This window comes from Silurus aristotelis (assembly GCF_946808225.1).
Source record: "Silurus aristotelis genome assembly, chromosome: 18".
Lineage (NCBI taxonomy): Eukaryota > Metazoa > Chordata > Actinopteri > Siluriformes > Siluridae > Silurus > Silurus aristotelis.
The window spans coordinates 24,161,395-24,176,394 of NC_139591.1; the positions used below are offsets into that span (position 1 = coordinate 24,161,395).

The 15,000-nt window shown below is 41.8% G+C and overlaps 2 protein-coding genes across 2 annotated transcripts in view; both read right to left on the minus strand.

Moving 5' to 3' along the window:
• The window catches only part of smc5 (structural maintenance of chromosomes 5), an 18,867-nt gene extending 16,814 nt beyond the window's left edge, over positions 1–2,053 (minus strand). The window contains exon 1 of the mRNA XM_083568878.1: positions 1,715–2,053. Coding sequence (XP_083425004.1) covers positions 1,715–1,887 — 173 coding nt within the window. The 5' untranslated portion in view covers positions 1,888–2,053. The remainder of the gene's footprint in view (positions 1–1,714) is intronic.
• A 2,494-nt stretch (positions 2,054–4,547) lies between these two features.
• mamdc2b (MAM domain containing 2b) overlaps positions 4,548–15,000 on the minus strand; it is a 12,117-nt gene continuing 1,664 nt past the window's right edge. Inside the window, exons 3-14 of the mRNA XM_083568879.1 lie at positions 14,394–14,644; positions 12,266–12,350; positions 11,479–11,592; positions 10,542–10,825; positions 10,056–10,149; positions 9,764–9,910; positions 8,815–9,086; positions 7,306–7,402; positions 7,060–7,215; positions 6,639–6,898; positions 6,479–6,563; positions 4,548–4,788 (exon numbers count right to left, since the gene is read on the minus strand). Coding sequence (XP_083425005.1) covers positions 4,775–4,788; positions 6,479–6,563; positions 6,639–6,898; positions 7,060–7,215; positions 7,306–7,402; positions 8,815–9,086; positions 9,764–9,910; positions 10,056–10,149; positions 10,542–10,825; positions 11,479–11,592; positions 12,266–12,350; positions 14,394–14,644 — 1,859 coding nt within the window. The 3' untranslated portion in view covers positions 4,548–4,774. The remainder of the gene's footprint in view (positions 4,789–6,478; positions 6,564–6,638; positions 6,899–7,059; positions 7,216–7,305; positions 7,403–8,814; positions 9,087–9,763; positions 9,911–10,055; positions 10,150–10,541; positions 10,826–11,478; positions 11,593–12,265; positions 12,351–14,393; positions 14,645–15,000) is intronic.

Genomic DNA, 15,000 nt, shown 5'->3' on the forward strand with positions numbered 1-15,000 from the left:
TGAACTCGACAGCGTGGTGTCTGATCTCCCCCTGAACTCGACAGCGTGGTGTCTGATCTCCCCCTGAACTCGACAGCGTGGTGTCTGATCTCCCCCTGAACTCGACAGCGTGGTGTCTGATCTCCCCCTGAACTCGACAGCGTGGTGTCTGATCTCCCCCTGAACTCGACAGCGTGGTGTCTGATCTCCCCCTGAACTCGACAGCGTGGTGTCTGATCTCCCCCTGAACTCGACAGCGTGGTGTCTGATCTCCCCCTGAACTCGACAGCGTGGTGTCTGATCTCCCCCTGAACTCGACAGCGTGGTGTCTGATCTCCCCCTGAACTCGACAGCGTGGTGTCTGATCTCCCCCTGAACTCGACAGCGTGGTGTCTGATCTCCCCCTGAACTCGACAGCGTGGTGTCTGATCTCCCCCTGAACTCGACAGCGTGGTGTCTGATCTCCCCCTGAACTCGACAGCGTGGTGTCTGATCTCCCCCTGAACTCGACAGCGTGGTGTCTGATCTCCCCCTGAACTCGACAGCGTGGTGTCTGATCTCCCCCTGAACTCGACAGCGTGGTGTCTGATCTCCCCCTGAACTCGACAGCGTGGTGTCTGATCTCCCCCTGAACTCGACAGCGTGGTGTCTGATCTCCCCCTGAACTCGACAGCGTGGTGTCTGATCTCCCCCTGAACTCGACAGCGTGGTGTCTGATCTCCCCCTGAACTCGACAGCGTGGTGTCTGATCTCCCCCTGAACTCGACAGCGTGGTGTCTGATCTGCTCCTGAACTCGACAGCGTGGTGTCTGATCTCCTCCTGAACTCGACAGCGTGGTGTCTGATCTCCTCCTGAACTCGACAGCGTGGTGTCTGATCTCCTCCTGAACTCGACAGCGTGGTGTCTGATCTGCTCCTGAACTCGACAGCGTGGTGTCTGATCTGCTCCTGAACTCGACAGCGTGGTGTCTGATCTCCTCCTGAACTCGACAGCGTGGTGTCTGATCTCCTCTTTAATTCTACAGCATGGTGTCTGATCTCCTCTTTAATTCTACAGCATGGTGTCTGATCTCCTCCTGAACTCGACAGCGTGGTGTCTGATCTCCTCCTGAACTCGACAGCATGGTGTCTGATCTCCTCCTGAACTCTAAAGCGTGGTGTCTGATCTCTCTGTGTATTTCTTTATTGAACTGAGCTGGGGCGGGACTACACATGAACACAGGAAGTGATGTCACGCTGTAAAGGTTTATGCTAATGAACGTAAAATTGGTGATGAACTGCTGGTTGCCACAGAAACGTTTTATTCAAATCAGCTTTGCGACCATTAAATAAATCACTGAGAAAATAATGTTACAGTTTAAATATGTAAAAATTTAATTTTATTAACTTCCTAAATATTTTTAAAACATCAGACTGCGACACTGTGGAAACTTTACTCTTAAATCCCTGTGTATATATTTCTGAAAATACGTAAATCACACACTAGATCAGACTAAATCTGATCTGTCATTAATCGGCTGTATATAAATAACTCAAGCTAAAACGCTAACATTTAATACATTTCTGAAGCGTTATTTTTCGACCCGTATTCTGGAACGTTCTCCCCAAATGCCTCCACATTATTGGCTGACAGCTGCGGGTTCGTAGCTACAAGCCAATCAAAATGCAGCATGTTTGCAGCGGCATGTGTCAGAAAACAGGTGGAATAAATCCTGCTAGTCAGTTAGCCACTTACAGGAAGTTTTGCATAGAAATACGGACAATAGATCCTTCCACAAAGCGCGGTCCTTGCTCCGGTCCCTGTCCACGCTCCGTGTGTGAGCTCCAGGGTAAAGCTGACTGTCTGCTCGCGGGCTGTGACGAGTTTAATATGTGACTTATCCGTTTCCTTTTCCCAGGTAACGCCATGATTGAGAGTGAAGCTGGCGCGCGCTATGTTTACTGCTTTCGTTTCCCGCCTGTGTTGCAGACACGTCCGCTTCTGATTGGTCCTCGTTCCCCACGTGACTCAAAACGCGATTTATGTTAGTGTGTTTATGTCAGGGCGGCATGTTGACGGTTTAACTCCATTAAAACCCATTAAACCCCATTTAAAGTCCATCAAAACCCAAATATACCCCCATTAAAACCCATCAAAACCCCTATGATACCCCATTAAAACCCATAAAACCCTATTATACCCCCATTAAAACCCATAAAACCCTATTATACCCCCATTAAAACCCATAAAACCCTATTATACCCCCATTAAAACCCATAAAACCCTATTATACCCCGATTAAAACCCATAAAACCCAATTATACCCCCATTAAACCCATAAAACCCTATTATACCCCCATTAAAACCCATAAAACCCTATTATACCCCGATTAAAACCCATAAAACCCTATTATACCCCCATTAAAGCCCATCAAAACCCTATTATACCCCCATTAAAACCCATAAAACCCAATTATACCCCCATTAAACCCATAAAACCCTATTATACCCCATTAAAGCCCATAAAACCCTATTATACCCCCATTAAAGCCCATCAAAACCCTATTATACCCCGATTAAAACCCATAAAACCCTATTATACCCCCATTAAAGCCCATCAAAACCCTATTATACCCCCATTAAAACCCATAAAACCCAATTATACCCCCATTAAACCCATAAAACCCTATTATACCCCATTAAAGCCCATAAAACCCTATTATACCCCGATTAAAACCCATAAAACCCTATTATACCCCCATTAAAACCCATAAAACCCAATTATACCCCCATTAAAACCCATCAAAACCCCTATTATACCCCATTACACCCATAAAACCCTATTATACCCCCATTAAAACCCATATAACCCAATTATACCCTTATTAAAAACCCATAAAACCCTATTATACCCCCATTAAAACCCATAAAACCCCATTATACTCCCATTAAAACCCATCAAAACCCATATTATACCCCCATTAAAGCCCATCAAAACCCTATTATACTCCCATTAAAACCCATAAAACCCTATTATACCCCCATTAAAACCCATCAAAACCCCTATTATACCCCATTAAAACCCATAAAAACCCTATTATACCCCATTAAACCCATAAAACCCTATTATACCCCCATTAAACCCATAAAACCCTATTATACCCCCATTAAAACCCATAAAAACCCTATTATACCCCCATTAAACCCATAAAACCCTATTATACCCCCATTAAAACCCATAAAACCCAATTATACCCCCATTAAAACCCATCAAAACCCCTATTATACCCCATTAAAACCCATAAAAACCCTATTATACCCCATTAAACCCATAAAACCCTATTATACCCCCATTAAACCCATAAAACCCTATTATACCCCCATTATAACCCATAAAACCCAATTATACCCCCATTAAAACCCATCAAAACCCCTATTATACCCCATTAAAACCCATAAAAACCCTATTATACCCCCATTAAAACCCATAAAACCCCATTATACCCCCATTAAAACCCATCAAAACCCCTATTATACCCCCATTAAAACCCATCAAAACCCCTATTATACCCCCATTAAAGCCCATCAAAACCCTATTATACCCCCATTAAAACCCATAAAACCCCATTATACCCCTATTAAAACCCATAACACCCAATTATACCCCCATTAAAACCCATCAAAACCCCTATTATACCCCATTAAAACCCATAAAAACCCATTATTCCCCCATTAAAACCCATCGAAACCCTATTATACCCCCATTAAAACCCATAAAACCCCATTATACCCCCATTAAAACCCATAAAAACCCTATTATACCCCCATTAAAGCCCATCAAAACCCTATTATACCCCCATTAAAACCCATTAAACCCTATAATACCCCCATTAAAACCCATAAAACCCCATTATACCCCCATTAAAACCCATCAAAACCCCTATTATACCCCCATTAAAGCCCATCAAAACCCTATTATACCCCCATTAAAACCCATAAAACCCCATTATACCCCTATTAAAACCCATAAAACCCAATTATACCCCCATTAAAACCCATCAAAACCCCTATTATACCCCATTAAAACCCATAAAAACCCATTATTCCCCCATTAAAACCCATCAAAACCCTATTATACCCCCATTAAAACCCATAAAACCCCATTATACCCCCATTAAAACCCATAAAAACCCTATTATACCCCCATTAAAACCCATTAAACCCTATTATACCCCCATTAAAACCCATAAAACCCTAATATATTACATTGAATATACCAGATTAAAGAAAGCTTATCAAACCATATTAAAGCCTATTAGAGCCCATCAACACCCCACTAAACCTATAACCCTGACATACACTGCATGATGTCACCCTGAGTTTTCACAGTTAAAAATCACAATGTAAACAATTCTTTGGTCACACATATTCACTGGTTCTCTGGAGTTGAGCTCATAGGGTTTCTTACACACAGAGTGGGTCTTTATTGTACAGTATAATTGTAGACACATCATCACACACACACACACACACACACACACACACACACACACACACACACACACACACACACACACACACACTGATGTACTTTATAATACACTTTATTGTACAGGATCTCATTAGTGTTTGGAATGATCTTAAACACACATCTGAACACAGTGAAAGGCTGTATAATAAACACAGAATGCGAGATTATGATCTGTAAAAGTAACTTTATAAAGATGTTTTCAGAGATTAAAGTTGATCAGATATTCATGAAATGTTGAGTTTGATCATAATCAGATCTGATTAACTGAAAGATGAAATGTCTATTCACTGAGCACCATCTGTGAAAGTAAACAGAGACAAAAACAACTTACAGTACAGTACATAACATACAGTACTTTCTGCACCATATGTGATATAAACTCAAAATCTATGACCGTTCTAAATTAAATTAATACATTCAATTATAATATATATTATAATAATATCAGACTTAATTTAAGACTATACAAATATCAAAGGCCATCAAAACCCCCAATTAAAACCAAACCCCATTAAGGATATTAAACCCCATCAAAACTACATTAAATCCTAGCAAAACCCCACTCTGGAGTACGGGTGTGTGAGGTGAGGTGGTGTGAGGTGGTGTGAAGGTGTGTTCAGCTATAATTTATATATATATACACTAGAGCTGACAATCGCTAAAATATTTATTGGGATTAATTGAATGACTGTCATGAGTGAACTCACACATATTTAATCTGTTCTAAATGTACCTTAGATTTATACTTGAGTTTTTTATGCTCTAATTAACATGGACATGGACAAATATTGATGCTTTATGTAAATGTATGTTTATTGTTACTGAAACTAAACTCAACATAGAGCATTGAGACTGGACGTTTCAAAGATTATAGATGTTTTCCAAAGAACTTCATGTCTATGAGACACATAAAAAACATGTTCCTGTTACTTCTCTTTTTTGCAAAGAGCAATTTACTTACACAAGGCTGTTTACATTTCCAGATGACAGACAGCTCATCAAAATACTCTTGCAACTGTTTTAAAGTAATTATAGTGTTTTGAATCATGTAAAACATCAGGTCACAAAACGGAACATTTGCTTTGTTTCTGCATGGACGATTGTAATTGCCAGATCTGTGCATTGCGGTGGATTTTGGTGATTGATTTGAAAGTTGGCGCAGCATAAAACAAATATTTCGGGTTTTCTTATTATATATAATATTTATAAAAATATATAAGTTTATAAAGAAAGTACCTTGTAAATAAATGTGGGTTGCGTTGAAGGATTTCATTTCGCCTCTTTTATATGTAATTTTTTATATCTTTAATAAAAATGGTCAAACCGAAATTTGCATTTAATTCATTATTTATTTTTTTATTAATCACACGTTACTAAAATGAGTGCCATTAAAATACATTTGCATTAACACATTATTAATGTGTTCATTTTGACATTGGGTTTGGGTTTGGGGGAAGGTTCCAGAAAGTGAAAAGAATCCTGAACCAACATGGCTTCCATTCCATACTTTAACACCATGCAGTTCCATCTGGACTCCTGCTTCACCGTACAACAAGAACATGAAGCAAAGCATAAGTCTGAGTTCTGTAAGTGTTATTTAGAGAGCAGACAGACATCTGGATTGATGTCTATTATGGAACCACCTGCCCAGTCACCGCACCTAAATCTTAATGAACTGCTCTGTTTCACAAGAAATAAAAAATCTTCTACTAGTAAAGAAAATCTTTTTACAAGTTTTACAAGAGTAAAAGTAAAGTATTTTATCTGAATGTTTGGAGAAACTAACTGTCTGGATGCTGAGAGTGTGTAAAGCTGTTCTTCATTCTGAGCGATTTTGCAATGAACATTAGGTAAATCTTCAGACTGTTACTTTACTGCGTTTGTTAGATATAAACAAAAGGAACATGAATGTGTCTTTAAATCACCATAAAACGATCAGAGTTTCCACACTTTTTACAGTCAATAAATATGTTATACATGTGCAGTACCTTTGCAGGGTCCCTTTTGAAATGTAATATCATCAATGGCAGTATCACTCAGTATCGATGTCCCTTTGGTGGCTTCAAATACAATCTAAATAAAATAAACATTCATATAAACATAAGGCCTGTAGACACACTCAGGTGAATTGTGGGTTCTGTTCCTCACCTGGTGCTGATAGTGGTACTGATAGGTGACTGATGCTTTCATCCAGGAGACGCCCTGTTCTCCTCTCCTTTCCCACAGCACTGTGTCTCCTTCCTCCAGGTCGGAACGCAGCAGAACCCTGAGAGAGCCTGTTCCAGAACCATACATGTGGTAGAAGAAGAGCAAGCACTGAGCTGCCCTGGAACCACGGAGGGGGCGGGACACGAGGAGGGCATTATGACCTGGCAGCATCAGGGACGCCTCAATGTACAAATAATGACCTTTAAGATAACAAATACAGAGACACAACTGAGACACTGAACAGTGCACCATCACATGGTCCACACACACACACACACACACACACACACACACACACACACACACACACACACACACACACACACACACACACACAGAGTGAGAAGGAACAGGAACAAACCCACTCCTGTGGTGTGATCTCTTTTAGGTCCAGTGTAGGAGGTTGGTGTTGGTCCTCTGATCAGAACCCAGTTTGAGGTGTCACGCTCCTTCTCCTGACTGAATCCACAAAGTCCTTTCTCAAAGTCACAGTGTGAGGGAACCAACAAAGGAGAACCTGGGACACATCATCACATGACTTCATTAACACACTGAGCATGTGCACTTTCTCTGAGATTAAATCTGAGTACTAAAATGGTTGTTGCACCTTGTGGAAGCTCACAGTCCCCGAGGCGAAGGCTGATGTCATCGAGAGCAGCAGTACCACAGTTCCAAAAACTTTTACACAAACTCGCGAACATCACCTCAGAGAAGACAAAAAATAAAAACCAGTAGATAAATCAAATAAACACTTTACACAAATATATATATAATATCCTGCTGTGTGTTCTACTGATTAACTTAAACACTTAAACTCTGTGTGTGAGATGTGTGAGATGTGTGTATGGAGGGTGTGTGAGGTGTGTGTGAGGTGTGTGTGTGATGTACGTGTGAGGTGTGTGTAAGGTGTGTGTGAGGTGTGTGGTGTGTGTAAGGTATGTGTGAGGTGTGTGTGAAGTGTGTGTCAGATGTGTGAGGTGTGTGAGGTGTGTTGTATGTGTAAGGTACGTGTGAGGTGTGTGAGGTGTGTGTGAGGTGTGTGGTGTTTGTAAGGTACGTGTGAGGTGTGTGTAAGGTACGTGTGAGGTGTGTGTAAGGTACGTGTGAGGTGTGTGTGAGGTGCGTGTGAGGTGTGTGTGAGGTGTGTGGTGTTTGTAAGGTACGTGTGAGGTGTGTGGAAGGTACGTGTGAGGTGTGTGGAAGGTGTGTGTGTGAGTTGTGTGTGAGGTGTGTGGTGTTTGTAAGTTACGTGTGATGTGTGTGTAAGGTGTGTGTGTGAGGTGTGTGTAAGGTGTGTGTGAGGTGTGTGGTGTTTGTAAGGTACGTGTGATATGTGTGTGTAAGGTGTGTGTGTGAGGTGTGTGTAAGGTGTGTGTGAGGTGTTTGGTGTTTGTAAGGTACGTGTGAGGTGTGTGTGAGGTGGTATTTTTGTAATCACAGTTTGTCCTCTTATCCTTCTCTCCCATCTCCTCCCTCACTCTCTCCTCACTCTCTCCTCACTCTCTCACCACTCTCTCCTCACTCTCTTATCACTCTCTCCTCACTCTCCCCTCACTCTCCCCTCACTCTCTCACCACTCTTTAATCACTCTATCCTCACTCTCTCATCACTCTCTCCTTACTCTCTCCTTACTCTCTCCTCACTCTCTCCTCACTCTCTCATCACTCTCTCACCACTCTCCCCTCACTCTCTCCTCACTCTCTCACCACTCTCTCCTCACTCTCTCATCACTTGCTCCTCACTCTCTCACCACTCTCTCACCACTCTCTCACCACTCTCGCATCACTCTCTCCTCACTCTCTCCTCACTCTCTCATCACTCTCTCATCACTCTCTCACCACTCTCTCACCACTCTCTCCTCACTCTCTCCTCACTCTCTCATCACTCTCTCCTCACTCTCTCCTCACTCTCTCACTACTCTCTCCTCACTCTCTCATCACTTGCTCCTCACTCTCTCACCACTCTCTCACCACTCTCGCATCACTCTCTCATCACTCTCTCACCACTCTCTCCTCACTCTCTCATCACTCTCTCCTCACTCTCTCATCACTCTCTCATCACTCTCTCCTTACTCTCTCCTCACTCTCTCCTCAGCTCTGATGTAAAGGATTATTACCTGAGTGATGTTCTGGGTCTGGATATTGAGCTCCACCTGAATCCACACGTCTCTGGTCGTTTCACTTGAGCTCCACACTCTTTTTGTGGATTGTCTCATAGTGCTGCTGTTGTGCAGATACACTACTAAAGTGTTCTCAGATTTAATGAATCCTCTGAGAGAGTAGAAGAACCTCAGGCAGAACTTCTGCTTCCCGGGAAGAGCCGGTCCGAACAGCCTGCTGATGGAACCAGACTGCATGATGAAGCGTGAACTTGCCATCAGAAAGGAACCTGAGAGAACAAAACACTCGACAAATAAACATTTACTCGAATCACAGGTGGAATTTTTGTCTCCATTCTTTTAATTACATTTAATTTGATTTTATTATACAGAATAATTTTAATCATATCCTGGATCTTCTTCATCTCTTCACACAAACGGAGGTGTTTTCATCTTTTATCAGAAGTGAAATAATTATTACATATTCACTGTTTATTAAAAACTGTAGCTTTAAAGATCCTTAAATGATCATAAAAATGTACTGCATTTAACACGTCATAATAAATAACTACCATCTTTATATTTATTTATATATGTGTGTGTGTGTGTGTGTGTCTGTGTGTGTGTGTGTGTGTGTGTGTGTGTGTGTGTGTGTGTCTGTGTGTGTGTGTGTGTGTGTGTGTGTGTGTGTGTGTGTCTGTGTGTGTGTGTGTGTGTGTGTGTGTGTCTGTGTGTGTGTGTGTGTGTGTGTGTGTGTCTGTGTGTGTGTGTGTGTGTGTGTGTGTGTGTGTGTGTGTCTGTGTGTGTGTGTGTGTGTGTGTGTGTGTGTGTGTGTGTGTGTCTGTGTGTGTGTGTGTGTGTGTGTGTGTGTGTGTGTCTGTGTGTGTGTGTGTGTCTGTGTGTCTGTGTGTCTGTGTGTGTGTGTGTGTGTGTGTGTGTGTGTGTGTGTGTGTGTGTGTTCATGCACCTCTCCCAGTCGTGTGGTCTCCCTCGCGGTACATATTGGGCCGCACTGAGACTCGTTTCCACGTGTCATTGTCCATCAGTTTCTGTGTGTATCGACAAAATCCCAGCTCAAAGTCACAATCTGCAACTGAGGGGTCAAACACAGGCTCTGAATACACACACACACACACACACACACACACACACACACACACACACACACACACACACACACACACACACACACACATCTAATTAGGACTGCAGACAGTCAGCACTTAAGGTTGTGACGTTCATCTGAAGATCTTCAGCACCTGTTTCTGCAGAACATGACTCTGTAGAAAACGCAACATCATCCAGCAGCACACGACCTCCTTTGGGACTGTTAAATGAAACCTCAAATACCACCTACACACACACACACACACACACACACACACACACACACACACACACACACACACACACACACGCGCGCGCGATATGTTCAGGCAGTGTTAGTGTTCAGCAGATATTTACACAATTTGATGTGCTGATCAGGTTTTAGATGAACATCATTAATAATGTTAGTGAACAGAAGTATTTCCTGGATGATGTTCCTGGTGTGTTTATTAGCTTGATGGAGTTCAGTGATCTTTCTGAGCAGGTTTCTGTTTCCACGAAACTGATAGAATTAAAACTTTGTGAAAAGAATCAAGTGAACTTTTGACTGTGGTTCTTGTGCCTCTGAAGCCAAGCTGCTGTTAGGACACTTCTCATGAGCAGAGATTTACAGGTGAATGTGATCATCACTGATGTACCTGTAGGGGGTAGGGGGCACTCAGTGGAACCTGTACAGGTATCCACACATGAGTTTGGGTTTCGTGCTCCAGCTGGTTGCTCTCTGGTTGGTCTGCTCTCCACATCTCACTGTACTGCCCTGCTCGGTCCCTGCTGTACACAGAGAACATGTGACCCTCGGCATGGTCCTGCTGATACTGAAAACTCAGACATCCCCACATGGGCGCAGACGTGATGGGAGACACCAGCGTGGCCACTTCCTTCAAAGTCCTCGAGTGAATCGAATTTACGTACATGTAATGACCTGGTAATGAGACAGGGGTTCACCATACACACTACACACACTACACAAATTACACACACTACACAAATTACACATGCTACACACACTACACAAATTACACATGCTACACACACACAACACAAAATACACACACTACACATGCTACACACACAACACAAAATACACACACTACACATGCTACACACACACAACACAAAATACACACACTACACATGCTACACACACACAACACGAAATACACATGCTAAACATGCTGTACACAATACACAAATTACACATGCTACACAAACACTACACAAATTACACATGCTACACACACTACACAAATTACACATGTTACACACACTACACAAAATACATACACTACACATGCTACACACACTACACAAAATACACATGCTACACACACTACACAAACTATACAGATTACACACACTACACATGCTACACACACTACACAAAATACACATGCTACACACACTACACATACTATACAGATTACACACACTACACATGCTACACACACTACACAAACTATACAAATTACATATACTACACATGCTACACACACTACACAAATTACACTACACACAGTCACACACTACACACACTACACACATTACACACATAAGGGGAATGAGCACATGGTGTACCTGGTCCATCACTGAGTGTAGGTTTACTTGGAGCTCCTCTCCCCACATACCAGTTCACATTTCCACTCCACTGATTCACATAACCACACAGATGAGACTCTTCGAAATCACACTCTGGAAATCAGACAGGCGTAAGTTTATTACTGCTCATCTGTAGAAAAACTACAATAATAATTTCACTCTCTTCTGTCTAAACATTTTAACCTGAAGTTCAGCGGCAAACTAGAATCTCTGATCACTTCTGGACCCGTTGAAGAACCCTCACCTTTAAGAGTTCATATGTCTAAACCCTACAGCTTTACACATGGAGAATCTACAGTTTGGTGAACCAGAGGAAAATAAACATGTTCTGAAGTTCAGCTTTTTTTTGTTTTATTTCTCGGGAACCAAACAGATTAGATACATTATTAGATGATTTTCTAAGAACCACAATGTTAAGATGCTTAAAGAGCAAAGAAGATCTGGAGAAGATCCAGCAGCAGCAGTTTTACCAAGATGAGTTTAAGTTTGTGTATTATTTTGTATAATTATGTGTATGAGTTTTGTGTTTTTAATAATGACACAGTGGTGATGATGTTACACTCCAATAAACCTTCAGTCGAAAGAGAAATATCATCAAACCTCCAGAGAAAATACCATACAAATGTAAACAATTTATACAAAAACAGATATTTTTATTTTATTTTACAGTTCCCGTCTTTTACATGTTATAATCTCTGTGTGTGTGTGTGTGTGTGTGTGTGTGTGTGTGTGTGTGTGTGTGTGTGTGTGTGTCTGCAGCACTAACCGATGCAGTATTTATCTGAAATGTTGATCTCAAAGATGGACACACTGCTGCCTTCAGCCGAGCCACGCCCACCTTCTATCACAATCTACACACACACACACACACACACACACACACACACACACACACACACACACACACACACACATTACAACATCCAAATAATGTCAATAACAGTCACAACAACAATTATAATAATAATAATAATAATAAAAAATGATAAAATTGTGAATTAAAAAAAAATTATAATTCTTACAGCTGGATTTATAAACTACAGACTCTCCTGAGATCAAAGTCATAAAATAAATAAAGAAAGAAAGAAAGAAAGAAAGAATAAGAAAAAGGATAAAGAAGAAGAAGAAAAAGAAACAGAAGAATTGCTGATATGATGGTCATTTTTATTGCTTGTTGCTGGAATGTTCTGCTGTCGGTGTGTTTGTGAGGTTGTTCTGTGTCAGGGTTCGGACCACGAGCCGGAAGTGGGAGGAGCTCTATCATATATATATCACGAGAGTTTAGTACATAAACACAGTATCGCGAGCGCTACGAACCGTGATGCGGGTCTGGTCCGTAATGCCCGTGTAATCCGATAAGGATGAGGAAAGGGAGTCGAATCCACACGGAAGGTAGAATCCTCAGCACTGTTACAATCCACAGAGCGAAGGTAACTCTAGGAACGAGAGTAATCCACGGAACCAGCGAGGAATTCTGGTCTTGAACGAAGTCGGTGTCCGTATCCATTGAGAAGGTCTGACACTCGGCAGGGGAAAGGTAAATTGGGCCGGATTAAAAAAGTGGATCGTGAACGCAGAGTGTTTAACACGGAGTGGACAACAAAATATCTCAATATTTCACTGAAGTCCGATCAAAGGCTGTTTGTCTAATATGCCAAGAAACTGTCACGGTTTTCAAAGAGTACAATATCAGCTGTCACCTGTCTCACTGTCCCACTGTCCCCTGTCCCTCTGTCCCCTGTCCCTCTGTCCCCTGTCCCACTGTCCCTCTGTCCCCTGTCCCTCATCCCTCTGTCCCCTGTCCCCTGTCCCACTGTCCCTCTGTCCCTCTGTCCCCTGTCACACTGTCACACTGTTCCCTGTCACAAGACCCTGAAACCAAACCACAAGAAGTGCAATTGGAACATCCTGAGAACTGCCACAACAAAACTTACTCCAGACTTTGATGAACTGGCAAAACAACACTTTTCCTACTGAAACTGAACTCGAGATTTTTTGCTGTGTTTATTGATGCACTGGCAAAAAAAAAAAAAAAGATGAACAAGTTGTTGATCTTTTGGCACTTGATGAAACTGAATTTGTGTTTATTCAACTGAAATTTAATTCATTAATTATTCATTTAATTAATGCATTTGGAAAACAATTTGTACAATGAGCCATGCATATTCATATTCTTTGCTACATGTTACTACAGGCCAAATCTGTAATGTAATACACACACACACACACACACACACACACACACATATATATATATCATGGCAAATTTTAGAACCCATTGTGGCCCGTGAGTCAAATTTTGCCCCCCCCCCCACCCCCCTGCAGTAGACTGTGATTTGTTCAGTACTAAGTTATGAAAGAGAAGATCATGAGATCATGAGATGCTCTGCTGTAACTCTAATTGTGTTTTTGAGCAAAGTCACGCAGGGAGAAAAAGCTCATGTAGTTCTGTAGTCCAGGGTGAAGCTAAAAAAATCAGGTTAAAAAAATGTTTACTTTAAAATGGATCTGTGAAAGACGTGTGGAACGTGTCATGTGATGTGAGGATAAGCAGATGTGCAGTTGCTTTGGGCAGATGTTTTGAGCAGATGCTATGTGCAGATGTTAATTGAAACAGGAAACGATATGAAACAGCAACAACCAGGTGAGACATGTGCTGGTTACTGGTGACTTGTAACACGTGTAAATGATCAGTGTGAGAAAGTCATGTGATGTGCAGGGGTCGATGGGTAATGTAGTTCATGGCCATAAATCAGACAGAGTGATGTGAGAATATGAGTGTAAGAGACAAAATAAATCCCGATAAGGAGGAAAGTTCAAATATTCTTTTAAAAATCAATAAATAATAAACTTGAACTTGAACATGACCAGCAACTCTTCTTCTCACATCTTACCTTGTACGGTTCGGTGGAGTTCTGCAGGTCTATGGTGGTGACGATCCAGCTCTCAGAGGGACTGCTGGCTGACCAAAGTGTGCGGTCAAAACTCTCTCCATCTGAACGAGAGAGAACCCGAAGAGAGCCAGAGACGGTGATCTGATAGACAAGTCTGAAACAGCTCCAATCCTGCAACTCCACATAAGGACCTAACAGAAACGCCTTATTTCCTTCTCCCTGCGACGTCACGTCCACTGTAATGAAATGATCTAAAGAAGGCAAAAGAACATTATCCAGTCACCATCAGAGATCATCATGAGAACAGCAGGAGAATATCAGAAACAGCATGAGACCACAGATAACTTGAGAAACGAGAAGAGCATGAGAACCTCAAGAACAGCTCATCCTAACGGAACAGTTTATCTACAGGGAACAGATTATTCAAACATCTTCAGAATTTTACATCTGTACTGAAGAACAGCACACACACAGTGGTCAGAAGAGCTACAGAAAAAAGCACACACACACACACACACACACACACATACACACCACACACACACTCACACACACACACACACACACACACACACACACACACACACACACACACACACACACACAC